General features: G+C 35.6%; 1 protein-coding gene across 1 annotated transcript in view; it reads left to right on the top strand.

The window, feature by feature from the left end:
- Positions 1–19,620, top strand: part of LOC128854908 (gelsolin-like) — an 88,418-nt gene that overhangs the window by 8,430 nt on the left and 60,368 nt on the right. Inside the window, exon 2 of the mRNA XM_054089364.1 lies at positions 17,701–17,909. Within this exon, the coding sequence (XP_053945339.1) occupies positions 17,838–17,909 (72 nt within the window). The 5' untranslated portion in view covers positions 17,701–17,837. The remainder of the gene's footprint in view (positions 1–17,700; positions 17,910–19,620) is intronic.

Here is a 19,620-nt window from a genome sequence, read left to right as displayed (position 1 = left end):
GACACGGCGGGTCCACGTTTTGGCATATATTTCGAGACCCTAGTCATCAATAGGTATGAAAACTACCCCGTATTAAAGCACTTATCAACAGCTTTCATTTGATATCCATATTGTACAAACACATTCTAGGGTCCACGTTTTGGTCTCTATCTCGAGACCCTAGTCACGGAGCGGATGGAAATACTCTGAACTAAAGCATTCACCAACAGCTTCCATTTGATACCCATATTGTACATACACATCCGAAGGTTACCCGGGTCCACGTTTTGACCTATATCTCGAGACCATATCTACCAATAGGTACCCAAACTATACGGAAACCATCTTCAATACCTCCTTAACAATGTGTGGAAGTTTGGTTTAATTCGGTGCAAAGACACGGCGGGTCCACGTTTTGGCATATATTTCCAGACCCTAGTCATCAATAGGTATGAAAATTACCCCGTATTAAAGCACTTATCAACAGCATTCATTTGATACCCATATTGTACATACACATCCGAAGGTTACCCGGGTCCACGTTTTGACCTATATCTCGAGCCCTATTTCCAAAATAAAATATAATCCATGTTACTCGTGATGTAGCTTTCGAATGGTGAAAGAATTTTTAAAATCGGTCCAGTAGTTTTTGAGCCTATTCATTACAACCAAAAAAACAAAGTTTTCCTCTTTATAATATTAGTATAGATATGGTAAATATTACCATACATTTTTTCCTTCATATATAAAAAAAAATAATAATAATAACATTAAAACAACAGGTATTATTAACAAACTTGGTTTTATTTTAAATTCTTCAAGTAAATCAAATTAATAATAATCAATAAGAAGGCATATGCCAATACAAATACGTGAATTTATATATGTACATATGCGCATATACATACATATATACGCTCACTTAAGTAGGAGAGAGCAAGATGTCGAACGTTGCCGTTCGTTTGCTTTGTTTGCTTTGTCGTTCGTTCCGCGCTTTCGCTTGCAGTTCATTCAATGCAATGAGCAAGGTAACGACAAATGAGCAAGGTAACGGCAATGAGCAAGGTAACACTAATGAGCAAGGTAACACTAAAGAGCAAGGTAACACTAATGAGCAAGGTAACACTAAAGAGCAAGGTAACACTAATGAGCAAGGTAACTACACATTTTTCGTGCGTGCAGCCTGTTAAATCGAATTATAAGACGTTATCACGTCAAAAGGCGCAATAGCAAAAATTGTTTTTTTAAGTGAATATCAGGGCCATTATATTCACAAACAGCTCGTAATAAGTGCTTTTCATACTCCGAATGATTGACATTTACTAAGAGATCTTTTCATGTAGCATTGTTCCCAGTAATTACCTTAGCTTGACTTACTGTCATCGCGAAATTCCTGAACGTGGCAAAATGCAGCATGGATTTTCGGCGTTAGTTAGCCTTAAAATTTTCAATTCATTCTTCATAGCTGAGATCCATATCCTAAATATGTATGAACAACTCCACATGTACTAAAATATGTATGCACAACTCCCCTAAAATCTCTTAAAGCTTCACAAAAATTTAAGCACCCTAAGTGGCATTTTGCTTGGAAGTAAAATGGCTCCGCCATTTGCTATGCTGCATTCCACATAACATAATTTTTCCTAGGCCCTTGATATTATTTGAAACACTTTTAAAGAAAGAGTTAACTACTTCTAACATTCAACGGAGTTCAGGAGATGGAATCTCTGATGGTGGAGCATCTCATCATCTCATCTGTTTATGAAGAACGGCGTAACTTTTACAGGAATGTTACTTACAGACGTGGCAACTTAACAAAAAAAAAAAAACAGAACTCAAATCAATTGATTTTTGATCAAGGTGGTATATTCTATACCGTATTCTTGCTGAGGTTCTACATAACGCTAATCAACATAACTAAGCTTCATATTACTGTTTGTCCCAAGGTCTTAGAGATTATATTTTGGAATGCATCACCACGTAAAAGGAAACATGCTACGAATACTGGAAGTTATGGTTCCTGTGATGTGAATGCTAGTTATTTTTTGCAAAATCACCCTCCCTCATTAACAAACTTTATTCATAGGTCGGAAACTTCACGTTTTTATTTAAAATAACCAATTAAATCTGTCAACCGATTACATTACACAAAATGTATAATTGTAAAATATACGATACCTTCTTTCTTGATGCATTGAAGCTACTTATAATTTCTTTTTTTGCACTGCTACTGTCCTTTTTCTTATAATAAATTGAACAAATTTTCCACGATATATTTAATATATAATATTTAATCTATGAAAACTGCACATTTTTTATTCTTTTTTTAAGTATGAAATAATTTTAATGTGAATTTAAAAAAAATTCCGGTATGCTATTAGTGCCTTTAAGAAAACTCCAGGGTGGCGATTGCTCAGGAAAATCTTCAAATATTAGGTGTATTATTAATTGTTTGGTCAAAAGAGTTTCAACCGTATGAAATATGTTACCAATACTTAAATTTGATTTTGATGTCAAAATGTTACTAGAATACCACCCACAGAGTAAACTTTTCAAAATAAAAGTAGTTTAAGAACACCAACCAAACACCGTGATGACTAAAACTTGGGGAAAAATTAAACAAACTTCAAAAATTAAAAAAGAAATATTTCTTTTAAAATTTTTTCATAATATTTTTTTTACTATTTCAGATTTTTGGTACAAATAAGCAACAACATTATTTGATATATTCGCCATTTTATTTTAAGTAACATATAACACGGTGGGAAACTCCAAAATATCTGGTGCCAAAAGTGGAAGTTTGAAGTGCCTCAACAATGGTGTTAATTTTTTATCATTTTTCGCTGGCAAACTTGAGATTTTTTGCCATTCGAAATTTTTTGCATATAAAAGAAAACATCCGACACCGTTATTATAGTAACAGCCTGGTGTTTAATCTAGATAACAACATCAAATATTGAACTTTGTATTCACCATTGTGCGCACTTTTCTCAAAACAAAAAAAACAACAGAATTATGTTGACTTTCGATTGTAAAAAATTTTGTGATAATTTTCTTTATTTACTGTCTGATACTTATTTTTAGATTTAGTCAATTTCCACAATTTGCGTTGTTCTAGCGGTAAAGATTCATGATGACTTGCCAAATCTTGAAGAACAGTAATGTCAGTACTGTTTGTCATTCTAAGTTGTCAAACCATAGTTATCGATATCGATATCAGCTAAAAAAACACCCGATATTATAAAAAAACAATATTTCCACGGTCAATGAATTCATGCCTTTTATGAGCTTAATTCATTCATTCACTCGACTGGTTTTATCCATATTGGTCGCTTGCATATACATATAGATATGTATATTCACTTTATATCACTTTTTCAAAGGCATTTCAGATTTTGATAGCCAATGACTGATGCATTGATATGTTTTGAAATTAATATGACACTCGTTTTAATTTCTTAAATAAACTCTCAACTTTTCTTTCGTTGTTTGCAAACTTTTCATATGGGAATATTGATCAGCTGCATTTGTATATAACGTAATATGTGTATATGTATTATATATGTATGTATATACATATGTATATATGTATTATTATATAGGTATATATATAATTAATTAAATTATTATAATTATATATGTAAATATTACATACGTATGTATGTATAAAGATTTTTTTTTTAGATGGAGACAGAATTTATTGCATTTAAGTAACATTTAAAATTTCACTCATTCGACAATATTATCAAAGCGGCAGTTTTGGTCATGAATCTGTTAAGATAATCAGAGTTGAGGATCAATTGGAATTAAGATTTTTGTTGGATGGATCGCTGATTAGATCAGATGGAATATATTTATGTATTAGATTAGATTCGAGTAGAAGATATCTAAGGGATATACTAAATACTCAGGCCTTTGGAACTCATTGTTTAGTTACCTGCAGTATTCTGTGGTCGTCAGTGAGAATTGGGCTTGCTTGAAGTAGTACATATATGTATGTATCTTCAGCTAAACATAGCTCAAATAGTGATAGAGTTTCGCAGAGTAGTGAATGCGAGCTAAGTATACAAAAAAGAAATTTTTTGCTGTTTCCTGTTCCCTACATATTTACTCCACATCTTTTCGATGAAGTTGAATATCTCGGAGTAATCTTGGATAAGAAGCTGACTTGGGAGACACATGTTTCACTGGAGGTGAATCGCGTATTAAGGATTTTTCAGCAATGCCGCAGAGCCTTTGGTAAAACCTGGAGTCTGAATCCTGCTGTGGTCCTATGGATATACACAGCACTTATCAGACCAATCATCACTTACGCCAATGTGGTCTACTGGCGACGGAGCATGGTTAAGTCCACATTCCGGGAACTATACAGGCTGCAAAGAAGTGTATGTTTATGCATTACGGGTGCCATGAGTACAACCTCCGGCGATGCTCTAAATGCTATGCTTGATTTGCTCCCCCTGGATCTTAAGATACAACAGGAAGCAATAAAAGCAATGTGTAGACTCCATAAATATGGTTTCTGGCACGAAGATGGAACTTCGGGACACAGAGAAATCTTTAACCTGCTATCTGAGCAGTATCCACTGTTTTTGGCACCTAAAGGCGTCCTGATACTCATAGTTTCATTTGGAAGGAAATTTGATGTCAGATTTGCGTGAGCAATGTAGCAATCCAGAATGCATTCAGGGAGGTTTGACGGATATTTTCTTTACTGATGGGTACAAGAATGAAATAGGGTCTGGAGCCGGATGTTACTTAAACGATAGAAAGAAGTTTCACTATGGGGGAATAGCAGCTGTTTTGAAAACGGAAATTTTTGCCATCCTGAAAGTAGCCAAATGGATAATCGAGAGAAGACGAAGCCGGAAAACAGATTGGAGGTTTCAGTGACAGTCTGGCTACACTGAAGGCCCTGGAGAACCTCAAAGATTGTTCAAAAATGTAAGAAGAAGCTTAATTCTGTCGCAAGACAGAACAGGCTTGTACTTACATATGTGAGTTCCAGGACACTCCAGTGTTCAATTGGCCAACCGTGGATCAGCGGCTCGCCCATAAGAGCCAAAGCAATAATCGGAATCAGTTCCACAGGAATCATGAATCGGATCAGCGATTATGTATGCAATTTACATAAAGAGCTATGGTCCGGTCTAGAACGCTGTTTTGTGACAAGTCCGAACAGAAAATAGTCAAACTTTCTCGGGAATTCCATTTCAATGTGAGTATTTGTCCTACCCGTTGCTAGCAAATCCTTTGATCTCTGAGTAAATTTATCTAAGACGAATATTAAAGGAAAAATAAAACTTACGCATAATGTAATGTAATATAAAATTAGCAATTTACGTCAAAATTAAGCGAAAAAAATTTTGTTGAGATTGCCTTGAAATAATGCGAGAAAGTGGTGAAGTACTGCTTATGAAATTAAAGACGAAATAAATTGTTAAATAAACTCATTAGTTTTGTGTACATGTAAATATATATATATATATTATCTTAATTCCAACTCATTCTTAACTTGCCAAATTTCTACTAAATATTTCATCCAATTAAATTTGCAAATGATGTATTTTTGCTGGATTTTATTAGTTAATGCCGTTATAAAATATTGTAAGTAGGTTCTTAATCAAGTAATTGAAATTTAATTGCATTGGTGATGACTAAATCTAATTGCCTATAATGTGCACACACATACAAGCGCACACACATTTGAACATAGAATATGTTTTTTATGTATTTATTGACGTAGTACTGATTTGAGCTGGGTAGTCCAACTTGATGGGATTAATCAAATATAAATATGTATGCACACATATGTATAAAGGATTAACCATCCGCTGTGTACTAAATCTTATTACTTAAATCACATTTCATTTTTATTTATTTATCAGTTATTTCGACCTCAAAAAAGTGCCAAAATTTCAAAATCATATCGCTGTGGTACGAAAAGGTTACGTTTAGAAATATTGAGAGCTTACTTCCAAAGGGAAATTTAGTACGAATTTCAAGAAGGAATCTCAGTCGATATAATACATACATACATATATACATATGTAGGTGCCAACAGAGACTACAGTGTTCCGACGCAAATTTGTAAAGAAAACTCGGGAAATCGGCTACACAGAAGCCCTTGAACTCGTCCGATTCACTTCACCGCTGCTATTGCCGATAATGTGCGAGCATCCAAATCTCAGAACTTCAGTATTTGTCGCACTAGCCTGTGGAGAGTTTAATATAGTGACCTCCGCTGATTTGCTTATAAAAAATTCAATTAATCTAGAAATTGAAGGCTACTATATCTGAGATCGCTAGAGCTGCTGGAAAACGTAAAACATCATAATTTCGAATGGGGCGAATATTCATCTCGTCAACAAGCGCACTTGAGACAATCCGTATTTGCTACTAGAAAAACTAACGCGTAGTCGTAGAGAACCAATGCAACCTGATACGTGACCATTGGAAAGTGTTGAAAATTTCGCTTGGCACAAATGTTTACTTTAGGGCTAGCTGAGGCAGAAATTTCAAGGAAGATGCATATATTTCCCAATATATTATTATTTATAAACCAAAAATCAACGGTCTAGGACTGTCCCTCCAGCAGCATTCCACGTATAAGTATAGGGAATGTTTATGCTACTACAAAAACAAAAACGTCAAGCCTACAGATGAATCAATACACTTGTATATACTCGTATAAGAGGTTGAGAACTTAAAATGATAATACAAAATAGAAATAGGTTAGGTTGGCATATCCAGGTTGCTTGTCTAAGACAAAACATTCGGTGGCCCCAAGGCCCAATGTAATACATGCATTGGATTTATCCCTTAACTAAGTTGCTTAAACTGTTCCAGATCTTTTTAGAAAGGTAAGATATTTGCAAGTTTCCCAATATGTTTGGCACAGCTTCTATGAAGCGCAGGACATTTAGAGAAGAGGTGTTGTACATGCTCAATTACTTCTTCATCTTCACAACTCCTGCAGAAGTCATTGTGAGGTACACCCATTCTACTGGCTAGGGTGCCATTGGTGTAGTGACTCATTATAACACCTGTTAGGATGCTGTTGAATCCAATCACACGTTTTGATCTTTTAAGATTCAGTTTTGGCCAGAGCGCTTTGGGGACTCCGTAGTCAGTAGTCAGAGACCAACATTTATTGCTTTCCCCGATTATGCTCAAGCCAATCGAAGTGTACACTTCGTTTTGGGGAATGCTTATGTCCTCTACCACTCGCTGAAGGTCAAACGTCAGAGCATTTACTTGCATATTCATCCGCTTTATCATTTCGCTAAACTCCAGAGTGGTCGGGGACCCAACAAAGTGTGGTGTTGTGTTGTTCGATAAGCAATAGCGACCTCCTGAATTCCTTAACACATCTTGAGTTTTGTAATTTTCATACAAAAGGTTTTAAAATTTTTTTTTTAAATAATTTGCATAGAGTAATTGCAAAAACTTGAAAAATATTGTGTTAGCCTATTATTTACATAAAAACTGTGAATCATTATGATAGCAACAATTCCAAAGCATTACCTCACAAACTGTTTACGTTTTGAAGGCCATTACAACCTTTTCTATAGGGCGGTAACGATCTTAATCTTGTAGCTATCAAAACAAGCCTATGAACAAAGTTTGATTCATATCTGTTAATACCAATAACACCCTTTTTCATTTGTTTATCATTTTGATAGAGAAAAGTACTACGTCAATAGTGATCCCAAAGGCAGTAACATTTCTCATTTTTATATGTACGAGGTGTGTTCAAAAAATAATGTGAATTTTCAAATTTCGCAGGTTACGCACATTCGACTCTCGATTATTATTTTTGTCTTATGTTGGTACACTCATCACGAAGATATGTTCAGGGTTTTAGCAATATAGGATGTTCAGTTTGTTTGTGAGATGCATAAATAAGACAAGTTGTTTGTGTGTTCGGCGATTTTCTGCTATCTACTATTGGCTCTCCTGGATTCTTCCATTGGGACGCTTTGGCTTTGGTTTCGATGTTATAACCATATACCCATTATTCGTCACCATTTATGTCACTTTTGAGCAAATCTGGATCATCGTTGACGTCATTCAACAATTCCTGAGAGATACGCATGCAACGTTGTTTTTGATCACAATTTTCTGCCACACGCTTCATGCCCAAAATTTCCGAAAAGATTGCATGGCAGGAGCCAACCGATATGCCGACGTCCTCAGCAACTTCTCTAATTGTGATTCGACGATTCTCAACATTTTCATCGGTTGTTGATGCATAGAGGCGGCCAAAGCTAGCGTCGTCTTTCCCATCCTCTCGACCTTCTGTGGAAAGCTTGTACCACTTGTAAACATATTTTTTGAATCAGAGTACTCCCACCGTATGCCACTGTCAGCATTTCAAGTGTTTTTGAGCACTTAATTCCATTTTTTACGCAAAATTTGAAGGTACCTCCCGCGACTCTAATCAGCTAGTCACGTACCCCTTAAACCCACCCATCTAACACCCCTACCTTTGGAGTTTCTTGCGCCTACTCTTAGATGAGATAGATGACGACGGCTGGTGATTTTACAGTGTTAAAAAGTGCTGCAGAGTATAGAGAAATTATTTGTCTATAGGAATTTCTATGCAATAAATTTATTGCTTCATTGGCTGTGGGGTATGTATGTAAATATATGTATTTCACCCTTTTATTGAAACCACATGTTATTGTCCATACTATCAAAAAAGGCCAAGAAAATGTTGGCAAAAAGCCTCGCATTGCTTGTGTGAATAAAAAATTGCTTCCCAATGACACCAGCAGACCACAGTGTAAACAAAATGTGCGTATTTGATGAGAGAAATGTAAAAGCTTCTTAATGTGTTTACGTGGCTTCCTCATGTCCAAATATAGCAAATTATAGCAGTTTGTTTACGTACTAGTGCCAATGGAAATGAGCTTCGTCTGAAAAGATGATTTTTTATTCTTCAATGCCTTTGTCTTATGCTAGCGAACGGCCTGGAGGAACGTGTAATGGGGTTTTCTTGAATTGTACAGAGTCTAGCCGACACATTTTTTGATTTTTTTTAATTCGCCTTTTTATTTTTTATATTGTATTTTACTTTTAATTTTTTCCTATTTAACAATATAAAATATCCATAACGGTGCGCAGTTTCGAATTTCGCAGATCCTCTATTTCGTAGTCTACTTTAATAATTCCTGTACGCCTCTCAAGCGAAATCAAACTCAGTTTAGTAATTTGTCGATTTTCCGCTCGAATTGTGACAGCTGACTGCAATACAAACCACTGCTAAAAAATGAACCGAACTTGAAAAATCCCGTTAATTTTTATATGTACATAATAGGTCTATTTATAAGTTCGTGCGGTTTTACAACAGATGGCGTAACTTGATTATTATTCCATCGATCCACATTTCCAAACATTCATTGGAGAGCTACTGTCGTAAGGCACAAACGTCAGTATAAGTTTTTTATTTGAAGCGTAAACAACAATATTTTTACCACACTTGAAAATGTCGAATTTCGTGCCAAATAATGTGTTTTTGCGGGGAATTCTTCTTCATTATTTTAATATGAAGAAAAAAGCAGCCGAAAGTCATCGTATCTTGGTGGAAGTTTATGGTGAGCATGCTCTATCTGAGCGAACGTGCCAGAAGTGGTTTGCACGCTTTAAAAGTGGTGATTTTGGCTTGGAAGACGAAGAACGCGAGGGTGCGCCGCCAAAGTTCATGGATACCGAATTGGAGGAATTGCTCGATCAAGATCCGGCTCAAACGCAAGAAGAGGTTGCAAAAACTTTTGGAGTTGATCAATCAACCATTTCCAAACGTTTAAAAGCCATGGGAATGATCCGAAAGGTAGGCCATTGGGTGCCGTATGAATTGAAGCCAAGAGACGTTGAACGCCGTTTTATGGCATGCGAACAACTGCTTCAACGGCACAAAAGAAAGGGTTTTTTGCATCGAATTGTGACTGGCGATGAAAAGTGGGTCCATTACGACAATCCAAAACGTCGGGCAACGTATGGATACCCTGGCCATGCTTCAACATCGACGTCGGCGCAGAATATTCATGGCCTGAAGGTTATGCTGTGTATCTGGTGGGACCAGCTGGGTGTTGTGTATTATGAGCTACTGAAACCGAATGAAACGATTACGGGGGATGTCTACCGACGACAATTGATGCGTTTGAGCCGAGCACTGCGAGAAAAACGGCCGCAATACGCCGATAGACACGACAAAGTTATTTTGCAACATGACAATGCTCGGCCACATGTTGCACAAGTGGTCAAAACATACTTAGAAACGCTCAAATGGGATGTCCTACCCCACCCGCCGTATAGTCCAGACCTTGCGCCATCCGATTACTATCTCTTCCGATCGATGCAACATGGCCTGGCTGACCAGCACTTCCGTAATTACGATGAAGTCAAAAAATGGATCGATTCGTGGATTGCGGCAAAACCGACCGAATTTTTCACAAAGGGAATCCGTGAATTGCCAGAAAGATGGGAAAAAGTAGTAGTAAGCGATGGACAATATTTTGAATATTAAATTTGTAACCATTTTACGTCAATAAAGTTTCAAATTTCGAAAAAAACCGCACGAACTTATTCATATTCCTATTAAATGTTTATTACATCACGATAGCATTGATGATCATCCAATTTTGTTTTTGTATAACTTTTTTGCTAAATACAAACAAAAAGGTCTTAAGTCATGGAAATCTTTATTTTGACCTTTACGCGTTCCATTGCTTGTCTGTTTTGTTGTAGGTATACTGCAGCTGTTCAGCTCACAAGGGACAAATATGATTGACGTGCGCCGTTTTTTGCAAAAATTATAAATCTTCCGATGGTGAGTAGTTTTGCGCCATCTGAAGAATTAGAAAAGCTGAATAATTTTCCAACATCTAAATTTCGGACTAAGTATGTAAAGAAATATCACATCTTCCGAGAATCCAAATGAAATAAGACCAAACCATGAGCTTTTTACCTGAAGATTAATGACTTTCAGGACAGCGATTTCTAAGTATTCTTAAATTTTCAATATCCATTCTTAATAATACAATATCCCACAAGATTTGTTTAATTGCTTATGGGAATAAATAAAAAGCTTAATTAGCAATGCAAGAATGTAGATATATTTATGTATACAAACATATATATGTACATACATATATGTACGTATGCACTCGGTTTGTTCTTCAACCAAATTAAAATCTCAAACAGAAAAATATTTTGCTCAAACAAATAAATGAAAGCGAAAGGTTTCAAATCTATTTCCAGTTTGTGTCTAGTGAATCAGCGAATTTGTTTATGCGGGCGGCACAAGCCACCAGCTCATTAAATTTTCAGCAGTCTACAAAAAATATACACATCCCGAACATCTGTATGTGAGCCTGTATATATAATATATACTTAAGTATGTATGCATGCGTGCAAACATCTGGATCACAGAAAATCCCCCAAATATATATTTTTAGTTCAAAAAATTTTCCGAGTATATGTTATAAACTGAAGTTAACTCAGAATACCAATGTACATACATACGTATGTACATTTGCATATATGTATTTAGAAATATGTGCATAGGTAAAACTACGAGCTAATGGGCACGTAAACAAATGCCACTGTTTTCAGATATGACTAAAAGGAAGAATGGGCAAACGTCGGATTTCTTCCATGGGAACAATAGTGTAGGCTTACGTTCAACAGCAGGTAACAATTTGCCTATGCATGCATTTGTTTATCTCATTGAAAAGCCCGCAGAGCGATAGCAGGTTTCAGAAGCAAGCGTTCCTGTGTAGATCAAATTAACAACCTACGTCTCATTGTGGAGCAAGTATGTACCTTCTGCTCAAATATGAACGAGACGGTATCAATAAAACGGTCCGCGGATGACATATGGCAAAAACAAATTTTTTTTTGTTTTTTGGTAGGACTGTTATAAGCTTACATGGCAAATTTCAGCGTGATATGTCACATAGTTTGTTTTCTGTGCTACTGTAAACAAGTCAAGCTTGAGTGTGTTCTTCGAATTCTCTTTTATGACTTCAATTGTCTCAAAATGTTTTCCACGAAGCGGCAACTTGAGCTTGGGAAACAGGAAAAAGTCACATGGAGCCATATCAGGCGAATACGGTGCTTGCGGAACGATATTAACATTATTTTTGTTCAAATAATCGCGAACAAGACGTGATGTGTGAGCTGGTGCATTATCGTGATGCAAGAACCATGACTTGTTGTCCCACAATTCCTTCTCGAAAGTTCTCGCGCAAACGCTTTAAAACGTCTAAATAATATTCAGCGTTAACCGATTTGGCGATCTGTGCGATTTCCAAGCACAATTTCCTTTACTTTTTCGATGTTTTCGTCGTTTACTGATGTTGCTGGACGACGTTCATGCGGCAAGTTTTCAACCGATGTACGGCCCTCTTTGAACGATTTGTACCACTGGAAAACACGTGCACGCGATAGAGTAGAGTCCCCATAGGTTGTCTGCAACATTTTTAAGGCATCTGAAGCCGAAATTTCGTTGGAATAACAAAATTTCAAACAAATTATTTGTTCAACTTGAATTTCCATCGTTAAATTCGAAGAACACACTCGAGCTTGACTTGTTTACAGTAGCACAGAAAACAAACTATGTGACATATCACGCTGAAATTTGCCAAGTAAGCTTATAACAGTCCTACCAAAAAACAAAAAATTTATTTTTGCCATATGTCATCTGCGGACCGTTTTATTGATACCGTCTCGTTCATATTTGAGCAGAAGGTGTGTACAAGAGTGGCAGGCAACCCTTCAACTGACTTTTGTAGGTTACAGTACAGCTTTTGATTGCATTTTTCATAACAGCATATATGTAGATCGATCCTTCGAAAGCTATCTCTCTCGTATGCGCGCACCATACAACTTTGAATGCACGATTTTGTACAATGGTAATCTGTCGGAAAGCATTTCTTCCAGTGCTGGCTTACGGCAAGGCTGCCTGTTGTCTTTTTTATTATTTTGATATATGCCTTCTCCCCATCAAACACAGCGACATGCAGAACAAAATTGACGATCTGCCCTCAATATCATTGAATGCAGGGCTAAAAATAAATCAAGAGAAAACGAAAGACATGAAAATTCGATCCACTAGCAGCACGCCCGCTCCTCTTAAATGGTGATCAAATTGAGAACGTTGACCCCTTTACCTACTTGGGTAGTATCCGCTGAAGACACTGAAGACGCAATAAGTGCACCAAGTGTGGGATAGTTTTTTTTAAATGTTATCGAGATACCCAAAAATTTACCCAAAAATGAGCGTTTCACCGTAAATTTAAGTAGTTGTGCTTCATTTATATCACATACACTATATTAAATTTTTCTTTTTTGAAATTTACCGTCATATAGAAGGTGGTCATGGTTAAAAGTAGATTTCGCTTATAGTAATATGTATACCAAGTTTCATTGAAAAATATACATTTTCGCTCGAGTTGTCTTACTCAGGGATGCTCAAGCATGGCTAAGTCAACTCCGTCTGAGCATTTTAGTATATCTTCTTGTCTACCGGTCAGTTCCAATGAATCCTAATCAGACTATATTGTATTTCCATATAAATACCTGTTACTTTTAAACTCAGCAACTCTTTCAAGTTGTTTATTTCTATGTGCTCTGTAATATTCTAATAATATATATTTTTTCTTTCAAATTCCCATATAAAAATTTTCTGGCGGAAACTACCATCCGAACTAAGTTTTTTGCGGTAGACAAAAATTCCTTTATTTTGCTTCATACAACCGTTATGTAAACAAAATTGTAATATCATTTGATACAAGTCCGCTGACATAGGATGAAATTTGTAAAAAATATTTTTTTTAGCAAAATAGCCCACATAAATAGAGTGAGAGGATTCAGAAAAATTTAGAAATTAATCTTAAGGCTACGTCGAAATGACTTGTATTCCTAAAGATGAAGGAAGAAACGAGTACTAAACCACAACTACCCTCGAGCAAACATGTTTGGATATATCAAATTTAAGGACTGAATTGAGATATGTAAATAATAAAAAGTAACAAGAAGCATCCCGTTTTAAAAATTTGGCCCAATCAGGGGTCTGGACTAGTTTGTAAGAACATCGTCGTGCTAACCTATCAAATCGAATGCAATGGTTGGTGGCTATCATCCGGTAGTGCCCGAGTTCGAAACCCGCTGTGGGCATGAAGTACCAAAATAATAGAACACGTTTTTTTCTAATAACGGTTGCCCTTCGGCAGGCAATATCAAATCTCCCAGTATACTTGAATTCTACTGCAATATATACATATACATTATTTGGAAATCGAATATACATACATACTTATATATATTACAATACAATATTTACCAAAGGGTTTTCCATTAGACATAAGACAATTGGAGCTAAAAAAGTGTTTGTCCACCAGACTTTCCATACATCATTATTCAACATCCATCCTTATTTATTTTTCTATGATTTATGTAAATCTACTTTCTAAGCCTAATAGGTATAACCTTTTAATTTTTATTTTTACTGACCTCGTATGTTCGCTCCAATAACGGCAATTTCGCTTCGACAGTGCGAAGAATTGCTTGCTAATGTCACAACGAACCTTTCGTTGTGTACATATTTACAAATGAACAGGAATTTCAAGAAAATTTTGAAATAGTTTGCCATCTGCTGAAACATATGTAACAATTGGGAAAACTGATATTGCTGCCTAGTCACCCTACACACATTTTTTTTTTCAAATTTGACCATAGCTCCAGTTAACTGATCCACTTTCTTCAAAAGCAATTTTTATGTAGTTAATACTTGTATACAAATATTTTAAGTATTTAGCCAAATCGACTACTTATGCTACAAACATGGAAATCTGGAAATCCTGGCATGTTCGCAGCAAATCATTGAAATTTCATGCAAATTGGATGAATGGTTTTGGACGTTTAAACTACAAGCAAATAAACAGACTTTTACTTACACAATGCATATATGTATCTTTATACGACCCGCAACAAAAAGAACCGAAAAAAATAAAACACCTCATCATTTTTACCAGTTTTGACAATTTTTCTTTGTCTTAATGTCATTATTTTTTTTATTAGAATTTGTTTAAAATATCATATATAGTAAAACCATAGTTTAAAAAGCATACACATACATCCAAATTTCACACTTTATACTCAAATTTGAAAAATTGGACAAATTTTTTCCAAATTTCTAAATTTTTTAATCAGATTTAAAAAGAAATTGGACACGCAATTTTATAGCCAATTGAATTTTGATATAATAAAGTGCAAATTAGGGGATTCTTTTCCTTCCCTTGCGCATTTTATCCACATACCAAATCGAGGCATTTTTCTAAGCGGACAAAATACGCAATATTGTAAGGGGAAAAAATTATCAAAAAATGAAAGAGAATTCTGAGACATTTCAAACTTGCAAAAATTAATGAGCTATAAAACTGCGTTCATACATTTCTGATAATAAATAGAAAAATTTTGATGAAAATTTGCCGAAGTTTTATAAAAACTTTACAAAGTTTGTAACTAGGATAAATAAGGTCTTTATTATAAAATAAACTATATTTTTATAAAGGAAATAATTTAAATAAATAAATGAACAGTCAAAACATTTAAAAATGTTGAGGAGCAAAATCTTTTTCGCGGGCTGCATTTAAGATGCATTTTCGAACTGGCACAATTTTATTACATACTAGCAAACCCGGCCCCCTTCGCTGGGCACACTAAAATAGAATAGATATGGTTTAGAACAGAAAATATATGGTTTTCATATTATTTATTTCTTTATTCTTTATTCAAAAGCTTTGGCATAAATAATATTTTTTGTTTTTCTATTTGTTTTTGAGTAAATATAAAATATAAATTGAAAATCAGGAAAAAAGAAGATTGTTTTTAAATTTCAAATCAACGCATATGAATAAACAATCGTCTTTTTTCCTGATCATCCATGAATTTTTCGTTTCAATTTATATGTTTTATTAAGCATTGGAGCTTTTTTAACCATTAACAACGAAAAAAATTGTTAATTTCATTCGGATTTCACATTAAATTCTCAAATTTCGTAAGAAATTATTCACTGTTCCAAAATCCACTCCAAAAAAATTCACAAACAATTTTTACATGTTGCACTTACTTCAGAAAGAAATATTGACACATTGTAACTCACACTGTCAATTTGACAGTTCAGTTCCGCCCCAAGCGTTAAAAAAGTAAGCGACATTATGGCTGGCTCAAAAGAACGCTGTACCCGTTGCCAGTGCTCCGAATTACAACCAAACTTTACGAAACCCATTTTCAATACTTACTTAACAATGTGCGTAAGTTTGGTTTAATTCGGTGCAAAGACACGGCGGGTCCACGTTTTGGCATATATTTCGAGACCCTAGTCATCAATAGGTATGAAAATTACCCCGTATTAAAGCACTTATCAGCAGCTTTCATTTGATACCCATATTGTACATACACAACCAAAGGTTACCCGGGTCCACGTTTTGACTTATATCTCAAGACCCCAGTCACGTAGCGGCATGAAAAATGCTCTGTACTAAGGCATTTACCAACAGCTTCAATTTGATACCCATATTGTACATACACCTCCGAAGGTTACCCGGGTCCACGTTTTGACCTATATCTCGAGACCCTATCTGCCAATTCAAACTATACGGAAACCATCTTCAATACCTTCTTAACATTGTGTGAAAGTTTGGTTTAATTCGGTGCAGACACGGCCGGTTAGCGAACACACACAAAAAGTTGACTTTATTTTATATATAAGATTTTTTTCAGTTTGTGTCCGAAAAATCCAAATATCTTACGGAACCCTATTTTTTTCCAAAATAAAATGTAATCCATGTTACTCTTGGATAATGTAGTTTTGGAATGGTGAAAGAATTTTTAAAATCGGTCCAGTAGTTCTTGAGCCTATTCGTTACAAACAAACAAACAAACAAACAAACAAAGTTTTCCTCTTTATAATATTAGTATAGACATATGTACATATACATACATATAAACTATCTTCACATGTTCACTGAAACATGTACGAGCCATATAAAGTGCTTATAAATAAAACTACTGAACAAAAGCTGAGTTATAGACATACATATGTATGTGTGCCTGTAAGTAATGTAAGCACACACAAACATACTTACATATACATATGCATTTCATGTCCATGTTCGCTTCGCATTAAGTAGATAGAGCTCGATTCACCTAAAAGCATAAAATATTTTTCTATGTACGTACATATGTATGTAATTACATATGCGGTTGCTCTTATCTCCGTCCATCCCTTTGGCGACCGCGGATGATTTCATCGAGGCGTGTGTGCGGGCTCCCATATATGTACATATGTATGCATGCAAGTACTTGTATGAGTAATGAGGAAAATCGATAAATGTCAAAATTTCACTTTCATGAAAATTCATAGATTCCAGTTGGCAAATACATAGTGGCAGCTGCCATTCATAGTTGACGGCGCGTTCGTTGAAAGAGCTGATGAAAAAGGAACCAGCCAGACATTGAACCATTTATTTATTTAAAGCCAATTAAATTAAAACTTTAATGAGTAAATTATTTACGTGTGTATGAATGTATGTACGTACGTTTGTAGTTCATAGTAAATAAATTGCCGCATTTTTCCACTAATTAAGTTTAATATTTTAAGCGTAAATTTGCTCTCTTTGATTTTAAGCAATTTAAAACATTTTTTTTCAGTTGTTTACCGCTTCAACCTTGACTACTGCCAGCTGAGCCGCTAAACAGCAAAGGAAAAATCAAATACAAAGATCAGTCAGCTGTTAAGTTGCTTATAAATTCTGAAATAATATTTGTAGTAGTGAAAACTAAAAGCAATGGAGCCAGTCATAAATAAAGCTTTTGTAGATGCTGGACAGAAACCTGGTGTGGAGATTTGGAGAATTGAGGTGAGTTTTTTAGCAACTATTTAGCATTAAAAAACTTGACAGATATTAAATTTCTTAATGATTTTCAAAGAATTTAAAGGATTTGTTCGTCGACTCTAGCTAAAAAATGTCTCGAAAAATATCAAAGTTTATGTGAGATAGTGAGATTTTTTGAAATCATATCTATGTTTGTATGTCACAATGTTCCAAGGTAAGGCTCTTGGTCTTATCTTGGAGGTTATTTAGAACGACTGTTTATACAAGGTGGGGCAAAATTTGCAAAAATTATAAATCTTCCGATAGGGTGATTCATTTTATAGAATTTGTTGTTGTTGTTGTAGAAGTTCTCTAAGCGCTGCCAGTGTGGTGTAGTCACCGATTGCCATCGTCTAACTCTTCTAACGGTAGACCCAGGAAGGTGTTGATTCGCCAGGTCGGGTCCAGAGGGTTGGTACACTCGTCTCGACGACATGTTCACGGTTTTAGCAATATAGCATGTTTAGTTTATTTGTGAGAAGTGTAAATAAGACAAGTGTTTTGCGTGTTCGGTGATTTTCTGCTATCGAAAAAATGGATCAAAGAAGTTGCATCAAATTTTGTGTAAAAAATGGAATTAAGTGCTTAAAATACTTGCAATGCTGACAGTGGCATACGGTGAAAGTACTCTGAGTCAAAAAAAATGTTTACAAGTGGTAGAAGCATTTCACAGAAGGTCGAGAAGATGTGAATGATGACGCTCGCACTTCAACAACCGATAAAAATATTGAGAAAGTGAAGAAAATGTTTATGGAGAATCGTCGAATGACAATTAGAGAAGTTGCTGAGGATGTCGTCATACCGGTTGGCTCATGCTATGCAATATTTTCGGAAATTTTGGCCACGAATCATGAATTTTCACCAAAACCTACGTGGCATGAGCACCGCTCATGAATTGTTGGATGATGTCAACGGTAATCCAGATTTGCTTAAAAATGTCATAACTGGTGACGAATCATGGGTATATGGTTATGGCATCAAAACCGCAGCTCAATCGTCCCAATGGAAGAATCCAGGAGAGGCTAGAGTCGATAGTAGAAAATCGCCGAACACGCCTTATTTATGCCTCTCACAAACTACCTAAACATCCTATACTGCTAAACCCGTTAACATGTCTTCGAGATGAGTGTACCAACATAAAAAAATAATAATCGAAAATCGAATGTACGTAACCCACGAAATTTGAAAATTCAACTTAATTTTGAACAAACCTTGAATATTGAGTTTCCATGGTTGATTCTGGATAAGGAGAAGTTGTTACAATATACTGTAACTAAGATACATTTATGCGAGTCTCATGAGGCAGCTGAAGCTCTTCGTTTGTGATGGGTGATGCTTGCGAGTTTCGGAAGGTGGTACGAGGATCCCGATTGGTATATATACTGTCCGGTTCAATAGTTGCAGTTGGTCCTGGATTTCGTTGGTGTCATCGAATGTATGCCTCCTCGCTTTCCTGAGCGGTGCTTCAGGCTATAGAAAATGTTTGCAGGGGTGATTCCTATGGTACATGCAAGCAGAAATTGTTTGTTCAGTCATCTCAGGAAAAGAGCTTTATCTGCCTTTTAAGTCCCGTGTTATTTTGCGTTGAGGATATTTAAGCAGGTTAAGCTCGAAGTTATCCGGAACCAACCCCCACATATTCAACATATGTTCGCCATGTGAAGGTACCTCGCACGATACTAACCACCTATTCACA

Source organism: Anastrepha ludens, chromosome 2 (genome assembly GCF_028408465.1).
Source record: "Anastrepha ludens isolate Willacy chromosome 2, idAnaLude1.1, whole genome shotgun sequence".
NCBI classification, from domain to species: Eukaryota; Metazoa; Arthropoda; class Insecta; order Diptera; family Tephritidae; genus Anastrepha; species Anastrepha ludens.
This window is presented reverse-complemented; position numbering and strand designations above follow the sequence as displayed.